At 36.4% G+C, this 12962-nt stretch overlaps 1 protein-coding gene across 1 annotated transcript; it reads right to left on the reverse strand.

Annotated features, from left to right (window-relative positions):
* Positions 1–517: 517 nt before the first annotated feature.
* On the reverse strand, positions 518–10106 carry LOC141827917 (serine carboxypeptidase-like 42). The gene is made up of 10 exons (XM_074715257.1): positions 9860–10106; positions 2819–2926; positions 2638–2730; positions 2405–2497; positions 2246–2331; positions 1875–2153; positions 1639–1772; positions 1130–1222; positions 910–1027; positions 518–743 (listed from the first exon to the last, which is right to left on the reverse strand). The coding sequence occupies exons 1-10, from the start codon at positions 10089–10091 to the stop codon at positions 579–581; spliced, it is 1401 nt and encodes a 466-aa protein (XP_074571358.1). The 5' UTR covers positions 10092–10106; the 3' UTR covers positions 518–578.
* Between the last annotated feature and the right edge of the window lie 2856 nt (positions 10107–12962).

Below are 12962 nucleotides of genomic sequence, written 5' to 3' on the forward strand. Positions count from 1 at the left end.
TTAATATAGGTTAATTTTCACAATTCAAAATTTTAAATTTCAAATTTAAGAAATTGAAAACAAACTTAAATTCAAAAATTTTAACCTCAATCTTTGATTCTAATTGAAATAACGGTCTGTCGATCCCAAAACTATTTTTCTTCAATATCTATTCAAGAACACAACACAACTCAATCAATCAAAGTTTAAAGCTTTTGATCCTAAATGCCCAAAAAATCAAACCAGTAATTGAAAACTGAACACTTCCACTCACTGCATCGAGAGTGACAGAGCTACCCTCCTGTATCGTGACCAACTGCAATTTCCCGATTTACCTCCTCACAAATAATCGAGAGACCGATCGTGTGGGACTGCTAAGGTGGCGGATTCCACCTTTTGCAGAAGAGAATGACAGAGCTACATCGAGAAGACTAATAACATGGGAAAACCTTCTATATTGAAACATCACCTTCCGGTTGAAAATTAGGAACAAATTCTCTTATTATAACATAAACTGAAATAACAAATGCATGATCTATCAATAGGTTCAAAAATTTTCCCTGCCCAATGAAATAGAACCTAAATCAAGCAGTGCCTAGTTAACTAATAGGAGGATATGTCATGTTTGGCAACTTTTGGCCATGAACAAACGAACTGAACACGCGAAGAGCTCTAGCCGGTTGCGCAAATGGAACCATGTGAGATGCACCTCTTACAGTCGCAAAAGTTAACAGGTTACCATACTCGATCACCCAACCACCAACCTTGCAAGTCACAATGAGAAGAATGCCCATTAGCATGGATACAATATTTCCCGAGCTACATGCTCATAATCTCCAAGAGTTTCAAATGCATCTTGCAACATCTATCATGGTTTCTAAAGTTGCATTTTAATGTGCATTTGAGACTGACCAAGGATGTTTTCATTACCTGACCATTGTGTAACCAAGCACCATAAGGGACGGTAACGCCAAACTTTAGGTGGTGTGCCAATTCCCGAACTAGTGTTCTAGACCCGAGAAGTGGCACAACTGAATCTTGGTCACCACTGTAGAGTAGAGAACAAGAAGCAAATGATAACAATATCACAATGAAGAGAGGATGTTACTAGAATGTTCAGAACTGCGCTATCGATAAAAAAAGACTTTACCTGAAAATCCAGACTGATATTTCATGCTTTATTATTCTCTTCAGCAATGGCAAGATGTTGATGTTTCCATCTGCATCGCTGTAGTTGAGGAGGCTGGCAGGATCGAAATCAGCAAAAAGTCAAGAAAGAATTAAGCATAGTTCTTAAAGCTTATTATCAATATGTTTCTATTGTCGATCTAACATGGACAAGTAAATGGGTTCATAGCCAGATGAGCACAAGTGAAACTCAAACATAGGGCACGAGTGATTCACTTGAAGTAGACGAGACTCGACTGAGATGGTTTATATTCTTGCCAAGGCAATACAACATGACTAGAGTCGATTCAGTTTGGCTGAAGTGCTTCACTAGACTTCCTGAGTTTGAACCTCCTTTTTCTGTCACTCGCTAGGGCGATTGAGGTCACATGTAGCCAATACAATATGTGAATTATCTCCAATATGCGTATTAGAATCTATTAATTTCATGAAAATAGCAAAAAAAATTTCAAAATAATATCTACAACTTACCCGCTGCACATATTCCAAGAATATGGCAATTTTGTCCTGTTGGCATGCAGAGCCAGCTGAACTTCCGGGAGATTGAAATAGAACCTCCTTTCCAATGACATACATACATCAACCCCGACGCTCATCTTTGTAACCTGAGGTTGGCAATCAAGCAAATGCAATAAGAATTCAAGTGGTAATGACTTTCTGATAGTAAAACTAGAAGATTCGGGGAATAGTTTGAACAGCAAATATACATATTGTCGTAATCTCAGTTCCTGCTCCATGATTGATGGATAACAAACATCTAGAATCACATCGTATTCATTGATGTAATCTCCGACAATAGCATTTGCCTTCTCAAGGGCATCATTGCATACTTTGCTGACATTGTGGGGAGTACCAAAGGTATAGTCTTCAAAATCACATTGATTCATGATTGTCAGGCCTATCTCATCAGAAATCATACCATGCGACCAAAAGAACTCATAGGTTGCTGGAGCATCCCTATCAAGCTTCAGAAGTGGATTGCCAATCTGAGTCATGAGAGAGCTGTTTGTGTTTAAATTTTTTTTAACTGTATATACAAAGTCATCGAACAATCCATTAGAAGAAATCATTTTCTTACAGCAACTCCTTTAATCTTGAATTTGAACCCTGTAGAAAGCTGATTATGATTGAGAAGAACATTTGCCAGTTGTGGTATGTAGTGCCCTAAAACAATTTAAAAAACAGTGAGGAAGTACACGAAAACTAGAGAATTTTGTAAAGGTGTTCAGTTGTTGACCTGCATAGCTTTCTCCAGTGAGAAACAAATCCCTCGATCTGAACTCTGGAAACTTGTCATACCATCGTAACAGGAATGTATACATGTCATTGGCTTCCAACATGAGATAAATATCATCAGACGAAATATGGACGGGAGATAGTGTTCTTGGTTAACAGAACATTAGCAAACAGATACTTAACTAAAAGCAATGAAATAAAGGACAAGGTTTAATATTTGGGTATAAAACCTACCACTTGATTCATCCCCGCAAGTATAGTCAGAAGTTGTATTAGAGTAGGACCATCCAACACCGGCAGGAGATTCAACAAAAAGAAGATTTGATACTACGATATTGAGGAATAAACATCAATAAGTTGACAAGAAAAGTATTCATGGAAATTGTTCTACATTGGCAAACAAAAATAACAGCACCTTTGTTCCAGGAATCTTTGTTCCTACGGAGACCTCGGCCATTTCCCTTTGGAAAGAATGGACCTAACTCAGTAAAAGCACCACCTCCAATCGATGAACAACCTGGACCTGCATATAGCATCAATTTTAGACATTATGACCGCCAATCCATTTCAAGTTATCACAATTGGGCAAGAAAAATTCATTCAAAAGATGATGCAAGCCAAGACACTATTTAATTTGGTGGAACTTCAGGCCATGACAAAAAATAGCATACCCGAGGCGAAGCAAATAACCATTTTGGACCTTTCCAAGATGAGGGCATCATCAGGAAAAAATATGTATCACGAATCATGGGGCATCAGCAGCAGGCTTGTGTGCAAGGGTATATGTATCCTAACTATTTGGAGTTAGCTATATGAATAATATCCCATATCAAGTATGTAAGGGTATATGAATGGTAACATCTTTTAGTATATTGACTAATATTTTATTTGAACTCCCTTTACTCCTTGAACCTTCCACTCTAATGATATACTCACTTTTTCTAACCATTATCTTTGTCTTCTTTGAACATCTTCATACCATCTTAATCTATATTCACTCATTTTTATCATCTATTTGACTAACACCTAAATGATGAAATTATTTCTTTCACTCTCAAATAGTCTTGTTGATGAAATTATTTCTTTGTTATAATCACTACAACACAGATATGTTTCCTTAAATTTAGTTTAACATTTCTTTATCATAAAACATAGCCCACACATTATTCCATTCCCTCAATTGCACCAATTACACAATATGAGATTTGAGAGCAGCCAGCATAAGATGCTTCAAGGATTCTTTCAATCTCTTGTGCTCTAGGAATTAATGGTTGCAACAAGGCCCCTAATATGCGAACATATCCAAACAAAAGTTCTCCACATTCTTTTTTGTTAGTGTGTGCACCTATGTGCCAAGACACTCTTATGTATTTGTGGATAATTATTTCATAAAGGCAAGTATTTATCATTAATCATTTACTTTTCTATACGTATGTGATTAATAATAAAGTTCCACAGATTAATGGTTATATTAATCTGCAAACAGTCCTTGATCAGATAAATATCTAAAGGGGGTATAGATATCTAGATCAACGCTAAGTATAACTAGGTCAAGATAGACGAGAGATGGATATCCAAATTGTACTTGGGGGGTGCCTCAAATTTAGAGGTACGCTGGACACGACCCGCTTGAGAGGAGAACACATATTAAGCTTCATTGGTCATTCCTCTTATGAACGAGTGTAACAAATCTTTTGACTTGAGATCTTCATTTATTCTATGCGTGGAATTATGTACTTTGATATCGTTAAAAGTAGTCTTTAATTGGATTATGATTCATACAATTGTTGGGTGTATGACAAAGTATAGAAAGAATAGTGTTGAGTCAATATAAGATTCATTGCTCTCTTGGATTAGAGAGTCAACATCCTGGTTGCTTGATAGAGATATTAATGACTTGAAATTCATAGCCATGGGGAATGATTTATCATTCAAGAGGAATTTATTGGATCTTGAAAATAAAGTAAAATAATTAATTGGTGATGATATATAGTGCACTGAATAAATTGGAATATAGTCTAGATGAAGAAATTGAATTACACAGTAATCGGTTCATAGTGGTTTATAGTTTATGACTAATATTTTATTACATTGGATGACTAAAAACTGTTGCTAGACGGTTACCTTAGTCTGTGTATGGATTTACACTGTCTTCGTGTATAAAACCTAAAGGGTCGCATGCATAGCACATAAACATAAACAATATCTGTAATTGATTATTTTAGTGGATACTAAAATTAATCAATTTATTATTTCTGAATAAGAATTAATTGAATTATTAATTAATTCTAAAATATTGGAAGCTAGAACGGATCAAGATCAAATATGATTTTATTTGATCCAAAAAAGAGAGAATTTGGATAGCCACAATCATGATGATTCTTGGAGAATTAATAAAGAGTCCCTCTTCATCTTCTTGGAGAATTATTGAAACCCAAAAACTCTGCATCTTCCTTGTATTAATGGAGACTCTTCATCTTCTTTGCATGAGGCTCTTCATCTTTCTCTTGGAGGTTATAAGTAGCGACCCTTGAAAGACGAGACTAGAAAGAAGAACAAGGATATAGAGCTCTATCTCCACTTCCCTTTCTTCCATCGAAAGAGATCCATAGTACTTCCAAAAGATTTTATCGATCCAAGAGGGTAGCACCTAGGGGATCGTATCTAGAGGAGTCACACGTGGGGCTCTCACTTGTTTGTGTTGTCATTCACGATTGTCAAGAAGTACAAAGTATGTTCTTCATTTTATTTTGTTTAAAATTATATGTACCATAAAGATCCATGTTAATTTATAAATATATTCCGCTGCGCTTCTGATCTATTATTTTTAACTTTTCTAAAGTGTTCCTTACATTTCATGAAAGAGAAATTGAATTATTGAAACTACAGAGAGAAAAAACTAAATCAAAGATGCAACATAACGTGCAAGAATATCTTCATTTCGTAGATATATAATAACTAGTTAGATCAATTTTGTAGTTCTCTTGATATAATAAATTAGTAGAGTTCTGATTTCATTTGTATTCTTCTAGCTTCTTTATTAAATTATATATTGGGATTCAATCTAGTTAAAGCAATTGGCCCAAAGAATGGTTCTATGTTTTGATTCAATCTACTTTTTTGGTTGCATCTAGCTTATGTTTAAAGATTTAAAAAAAATAAAGCAATTCGGTGCACAAAACTCCCGTCAATGCGAGATTCCAAAGAAAGATCGGAATACATTGGATCTATTGTACACAACTTTACCCTGCATTACAAGAGGCTATTATATGCGATTCAAACCCGTGACCATAAGATCACACGACAACAACTTTACCATTGCGTCATGGTTCCCCTTCAAAAACAACAAAAATATAATCTTTGGTGGATAAAAAGAATATTTTAACTCTTAACAATTCTCTTCATATTTTAAAACTTTCAACGATTAAGATATTAAAGTGTGAAATAAATGTAGAGAAAAATAAGTAATTGATCACAATGCTAATACAAATATGTAGCATGGTTTGAAGACTCCCTACTACATCAAACAACCCTTATATAAACCCTAAATCTCCAACGATCCACTAAAACACTTTTTTATATAAGGAAATAGAGAAAGTCTTTACATTGAAAATAAACTTCACTGACTCTCCTCATAACAACAAACACATTATGAAGGCACACAGTGCAAACACCCTCGACTAGAATTTTCCTAGTTGAGACTTTCCTCGATCTAGATTTTTCCTAGCTCGAAAGCTCACTTGATATAAACTTTCCCTGGATCACACCCTCTGGCTTAAGCTAGATTTTCCTAGGTTGAGTCGACCATCAAGTATCCTTGCTCATCTTCCTATGACCCTCCTCGAAGGATTAGACAAAACCTTATTGCTAGAGATGTTCTAAAGCAATCACATTGTCTAGACGATATGAAATTACAATAAGATTAAAACCTCTACCTTACCCCTCGAGGTGAGAAAAGACTTACCAAGAGTTATCAGAAAATACGGATGAATCCATAATTTTTGCTTTTCCAACTACTTGGTGATCTTTTTTGTAGTTCAACATTGATGGGGGATGGCTACAAAAGTTTTTGTTTGAGCATTGATGCTAACAACACCAAAATTTAATTTTAAATAACGCCTTAATAGTCATTTCCAGAAACCAAGGTCATCCTATAAAACCTTATAGGTCGATCTAATTCCAATTTTTTGACCTTTAGAACCTAAGTAAAGCCCACTATTTTTTTTGCCTTTTAGAAACCTTTATAAATTGGCAAAGAAGTATGAATACAATTTAAGCACAAATTGCCAACTATAAAATCAATACAAAAGTAGAGTAGTTGCTCAAATAAGAATCATAAAGACAATAAGAATATAGAGTTGCCGAACCACTTGATTCCTGAAGAAAAATTTTTGGAGGAATGAAGAGCACAAGGAGCGTATAAAATGATCTCAATGTATTTTTTGATGTTTTTTGATGTTGTGAAGTTCCCAATGAGACTACTTTTATAGGTGTCTTCTGGTCGACCTGAACCCTTATCCGGTCAACCGGACAAGCGATTATTCGATGTCATTATTTATTGATTATCCTCCTTTCGATATCTCCTTCCAATCACTCCACTTATCTGATCATCTAATTTGCCACATCACCATTTGACTCGAACTGAGTACTAATTGGACCATCTGATTGACCAAGACTGTTGTTCGGTTGTCTAAAATCCATTTTTGACGTTATCACATTATTAGGTCGGCTAGAGTTGTTGTTCGCTAGCCTAAACATTTGATCAACTAGATACCATTTCTAGTCCCCTAGAAATAAATTTTGAGTTAACTGTGTTTGAATTTAATTTTGAAACTCCTATTGATTTCTCAGTCAAGTCAATTGCCTAGCGATGCAAGAGCTACCCATGTCCCAGATACAAGTACACTTCCTCATAGCCTTCTTTGTCAAAAGGTCCTCTCCTAGACATGCCTTTTGCCTAGTCAACCAAGACTTTTTACCTTATCAAATTTGTGGTCCAAATGTTGACCCATTTAGACTTTTCTTGCCTGACATCTAGTGGATTTACTTACCAGATGTCTAGTTTGTCAACCCATCTAGATTTCACCTGCCAAATATATGATTCATTGACCCATCTAGACTTCCCTTGCCTAGTGTATGGTCTTGCTCTAACCTATCGGAACTTTACCTGCTTAGTAATTTACTACACTTGCACACTCGACACATATATTAGAATGTGCATGACTTTAACTCTTTTTCATATATCAAAACACTGATTTGATCATCTGGTGTTACCTGCACTAACAAGTTGATCCAATAAGACTATAGGTCAACCTTATTGGTGTAATCATGATTACTGAAGTGGTCAATGCAATCATGACTCCAGTGTGGTTAAGTTTGATTAAGTTTGTTTTGATACGGTTGACAAAGGGTTTACGTTAGGTTCATCTTGCGTTTTTGATACATGTTTCAAGAATACAAGTTTTGATAGTTTGCACTTGAAGCTTGTAAAGTTGAGACCGTTTGGTCAAGTTTGACCATTGATTAGAAGTCTAAGATGTCAAGGTCAACTAGGATCTTAACAAGGTAGGCAACTATTTTGAAATAAGATACTCTCTGTTTGGTTTGAGTCAACTAAAGTTTGGCCTAAGCAACCAAACTTATGATGGTTGGCTCGTAATGGTTATTTCAATCGATTGAAAACATTCACAAAATTAGTCGTTGCAAGATAAGATTACTATCTTATATGTTGGAGTCAACTAAAATGGTTTATAATTGATTAAAAGCTATACCAATTGATTGTGATGGTTTTCTAGTTTACAAGGATAGCCATCGATAGATAAGATTGTGACCTTAACCTATAAAATTTTCTGCACTCAGATACAATCAACTATAGGCAAGAAAAATCAACTAAAAAGGTGTTTAAGTCAACTAGAATGCTTGCAATTAACAAATAAAGGTTTCCATATTTGAATTTCAATTGATGAGGGGAAATTTAAGTCGACTAGATTCAAGCAACGCTTATAAATCCATGCTGAGATTCAAGACTAAAATAGAGGAGCAAAGGAACCTTATTGTCACTCAATTGTGTACATCATCCCTTTTGCTCCTAAGTGCTTCTAATGATTCTCAAAATTAGAAATCATCAAAGCTTCAACCCATATTAGGATTTTAGCTCTCGGTAACTCTTCTCTTATGCTCACGTTCTTATGTTCTTTTTATAAGATAAGACATGTTATATAAAGTTTCTCCACCTCTTGAAGGAGAATTTTTCATAGTGGTTTTCAAGGAGTAATTCTCCTAACAAATTAGTAGACTATAAAGTAAAATAAGGGAGTATTAACAACATCAAAATATTTTAGTAACATTTTTGTGTTTGTTTTCATGGAGTGATTCACCTAACGAATCAGTAGATCGTGGAGAAAAAGGACCACATCAAAATATTTTATTAACATCTTTTTGTGTTTGTTAGCCTAATGACGTAGGAGGATCCATATATTCTACTCCACATAGTATGGTAAAAGTTTGATTGTTATTGTTGTATCTTTATGCGTTTGCTTTTCGATTGTATTTATATCTCTTATATTAACAAACACAAAAAGTTTTATTAACCACTAACTTTATTTATTAGTTTTGTACTTGCAAGGATAAAATATTTTCATAAGACTTTGTAGTTAACTATGCTTAGTGTGGAGTAATTATGGGATGGGTGACTTCCTTAGAAGCTCTATCTAGGAGTTAGATTCTATAATGGGTCAAAGTTGTGAGACCAAATCGTGTTTGTCTTTGACACACCACCTTGAAGTTTCCTAGTACATAGTATGTTAGAGGCAAACACAATCAACTATGATGGTACTTTTATTACTTAGTCAGGCAGAGTTGTTGCATCCATATTTAGTTATATAGTAAAAACTAGAGATGATTCTCAAATAAACTATAGATGCTTTCTCTTTACTTTCAGATTTCTTAATTTGAACTGCTAAGCGATATAGTCATTTCATCTTCAACCAAAATATTACTTTCATGTAAAAACAAGGGAGCAAACAAGAATGCCTGTCTAGAAACTTTGAAAATGTGCATGAATCTTTAAATAAAAAAAACATCCAAAAAATATCAAACAATGCATGACATTTGGGATGCAATTAATCTACTAAGGGACTAGATTTCTTGATAACGAAAGTAAAGAGAAAGCAGCTTGCTGTTTCTTTTGAGAAAAACCAAGCAAGTGATAGGCCAACCAAGCACTAGTGTAGGCTCATAAAGTATGCTTTCACAAGCAATGCAACAGTGATTAATAAACTAGTAAAGCTTTAGCCCTTGACACTCCTTCAAATGAACAACCGCGTTCATCTTTATCCAGATGACTGGCAATAAAGATCGAGTGCCATGAGAGATCAAATGGAGCAAAACAATGGGGGAAACAAACAATAATGGCACAAAGATTAGATTTTGACAGGAAAGGGCGAGAGACGCAAACCTCCGTTGAGCCAAAGAGCGAGAGGCTTCTTGTCGGCGTCGCCGTCGGCCTCGGCGAAGTAGTAGAACAGGCTCCTCCCTGCCTGCACGTCCACCTCCACGTACCCCGCGAACTGCCTGAACCCCACCCTCGGCTGGCCAGGCAACCTCTCCACCAAGTCCTCGCCCGGAAACCCCTCCACCATCGCCGCCACGGCCACCACAATCGCCGCCACTGCGCACAGCCGCTCCATGAGGCGACTCCCGAGAGAAAGACGCCGGCTTTGGCTTTGAGGTTTTGAGGCGCGTAGAATACGGGGGCCAGAGGGAGTAAATGCTACGGAGCAGTAGGTGAAGAAGGGAGGACTTGCGATAAAAGCTTCTGCCGCGATCAGTGACCAGTGGCCAGTGAACAGCTTGCTTGCAGAGTCCAAGCAGTGCAGGGCCGAAGCAGAGGTGGCAGGCAGTCCTTTAACGTTACGTGACACCGCGCCATAAAGAGAGAGATGCGGCAGGAAAAAGAGAGAGAGAGAAATAGCCGTTGGAGACAAAGGTTTTACGCAGGGGGACGCTTCATGCTCCGCCAACTGCAAGAAAAAGACAATGGCAAAAGGAGGGAGCGAGGGAGGGAGTGGCTCAAAGCGCGTGTTGAGGTAATGATGAGCAGTTTGCCCTGGATGATTACAGAGGGAGGCTGTATGTGAGTATGGTCCTGTCTGGTCTTTTCTTGGGGGAGAGTCGAGCGTTTCTGGTCAAAGGAAAAAACGTAGGGCAGGGAGGCAGCGAGGTCCATGGTGTGCGAGGGAGGCCTAGTGAAGAATATTTGGCATGTGTGATGAGGTCGATAGAGCATGCACGCAGGCGTGATGATGATGAAGATGAAGATGAAGATGAAGATGGTGATTTACACTGAAGCGGAAAGAGGATTGATATGATATTTATAGAAGCGGGGAGAATCTGATTTTGTTTGGATGGTCAAAAGACTTTCGGCGATTTTTCAAAAGACGCACGTAAAGTTAGAAAATTCTCAAACGTATACTATTTTAAAATATCAAAAAGTGCATTGATTCACCTTCTTATCCCTTCAGTCAGTATTAATTTTTCATACTCAATTTTTAAAATATATTACATTTAAATTATTAAATATAAAAATTATTTATATGATTTGAACGTATATAATCTCAATATTTTTTTCTTTTTATTATTTATTTCAGACTCTTTAAAAGTTATGCTGTCTGAAAATTTGGAGATGAGAAACGAAAAATGCAAAAATGGAAATGGAGAAATGGCAATAATGAAGTTTCCAGATTTTGGAAACGTACAAGAACCCCCTTCGTCTTCTCCGTCGCACCCACTGTTCCACCAGCCCGTCCGCTCTCATGTAGCGCGCGCAGCAGCTGCGCCCCCTTCCATCGTGTTCGGGCGCTGCAATCCCCCTGCATCGTCGCTACCACCGCTCTTCCCGCCTCCGTCGGTGCTGATCCAGCCTCCGCACCGCTGTATATCATCGCCATCACCCCGATGGCGTACTCCCGCCCCCTCCCTGTCATCTTTTCTACTGCTCCGGCTAACGCCGGTGCTGTCGCGGGGTGGCTCCGCACCTCCGCGGCGCCGTCCGGGACCGTGCAAAGGAGCTCTAGCGCTGCTAGCGCCCGCTCTGCGGTCGCGCCGTCTGGCCCCGACGCCGCTACGGCCTCCATTGGTCGTTTCTTGTAAGTGGAAACGTTTCTCAGCATTTCGGAAACGGAGACGGTAGTCTAAACGCTGTTTCCAGACAGCGCAGTTTAAATGTACTTCAATATTATACTAATTTTTAATTCAAACTTTTAGCTAAAGATCCTTTTTCTCTTTGACACTATTAGAGAAGTCTGAAAATAATAAAGGATAATATATTTGGACTCCTTAGCACTTTAGAAATTCATAAAATTTAAAATTAGTACAATCAAAGCTCTCTAATTCGATTAGTGGATTTTAATCAAAATCCATTTACAAATAGAATAAAGTTTGAAGAAGATAGATTTGATATCAAATCTTAATTTTGATTTTAATAGTTTAATTAAAAATAAATAAATTTGAGTTATATAAATCTACAAATGAAAGAGGAAAGGAAAGAGATTTACTTTGCACGAGTGGAGAGACAGATAAAGAAAGATGTTGAGATTGCATACAATCAATTTATAAAAATAATATTTATATTTAATAGAGAGATGTTGAGATTGCATATATCTCAATCATAAAAATAATTTGTATATTTAATCTTCTAAATGTGACATGCTTTGAAAACTAACATCTAAAAAGTTAATGTTAGCGGGAGGGATAAAATGGAAAGGTCACTGTAAATTAGTGTGTTCTTTAATCATTTTCAAAATATGGTATGTGATTTAAAAATTGTTCAAATCTATATGCACCTTTTTATAAATCATTGAAAGGCTTTTGATCTGTTGTAAATTTATTGATAAGTATATTTTTATATAAAAATTTTTTATTTTAAAATTATTATAGTAACCAATTAATAATTACATAAAACATTTTTATATAATTGTTTTAGTATGTTAATTATAATTTCTTAAACTTAATAAAAATCATTTTATATTGCTAAAAATCACTTTAAACTAATACACTATTATACAATAACAATTAAGTCTTATACCTAGTGGGTAGAACTGTCAAACAAGTCAACCAATGGCGAGGCGGACCAACTCACTAAAAATCCATCATACGACGGGGCAAAGCGAGCCCATCCACTAACTTGGCAGGTTTGAAAATCTCCAACTCAACCCAATCCAAGGCGGGTTGCGGGTTAGGCGGGCCAATCCACGGGTCTGTTAAAAAAAAATATTAAAAATTTTAAGTTTGGATTATAGTTTAAATTGATCAAGTTAAAATTTTTAAGTTTGAATTATACTTTAGACAGATCAAACCCACTAATTCATTGAATTTTCTAGTTTAATTTTAAAATTTAAAATAAATTAATAAACTTTCTCAATCCTGCGGGCCAATCTACGCGGATCGCTAGCCTAGGCGGATCAACTCATCTAAATCCATCTTAAAATGGATTGATAAAATTTTAACCCAACCTGCCTAAATTACTTGGCGGGGCGGGTCAATTCGAAGGGCCTAACCCA

This window comes from Curcuma longa, chromosome 4 (genome assembly GCF_044706935.1).
Source record: "Curcuma longa cultivar G26 ecotype Majalengka, Jawa Barat chromosome 4, ITB_CL_G26_1.1, whole genome shotgun sequence".
Classification (NCBI taxonomy): domain Eukaryota; kingdom Viridiplantae; phylum Streptophyta; class Magnoliopsida; order Zingiberales; family Zingiberaceae; genus Curcuma; species Curcuma longa.

Excerpts from the sequence above, each read along its gene's own strand:
- LOC141827917 (XM_074715257.1), bottom strand. The coding sequence starts at position 10,091 with ATGGAGCGGCTGTGCGCAGTGGCGGCGATTGTGGTGGCCGTGGCGGCG. Across the intron at positions 1,223-1,638 it reads TCTTGGAATATGTGCAGCGG|CCTCCTCAACTACAGCGATG; the intron begins GTAAGTTGTAGA and ends CGATCCTGCCAG. Across the intron at positions 1,028-1,129 it reads ATATCAGTCTGGATTTTCAG|TGGTGACCAAGATTCAGTTG; the intron begins GTAAAGTCTTTT and ends TCTACTCTACAG.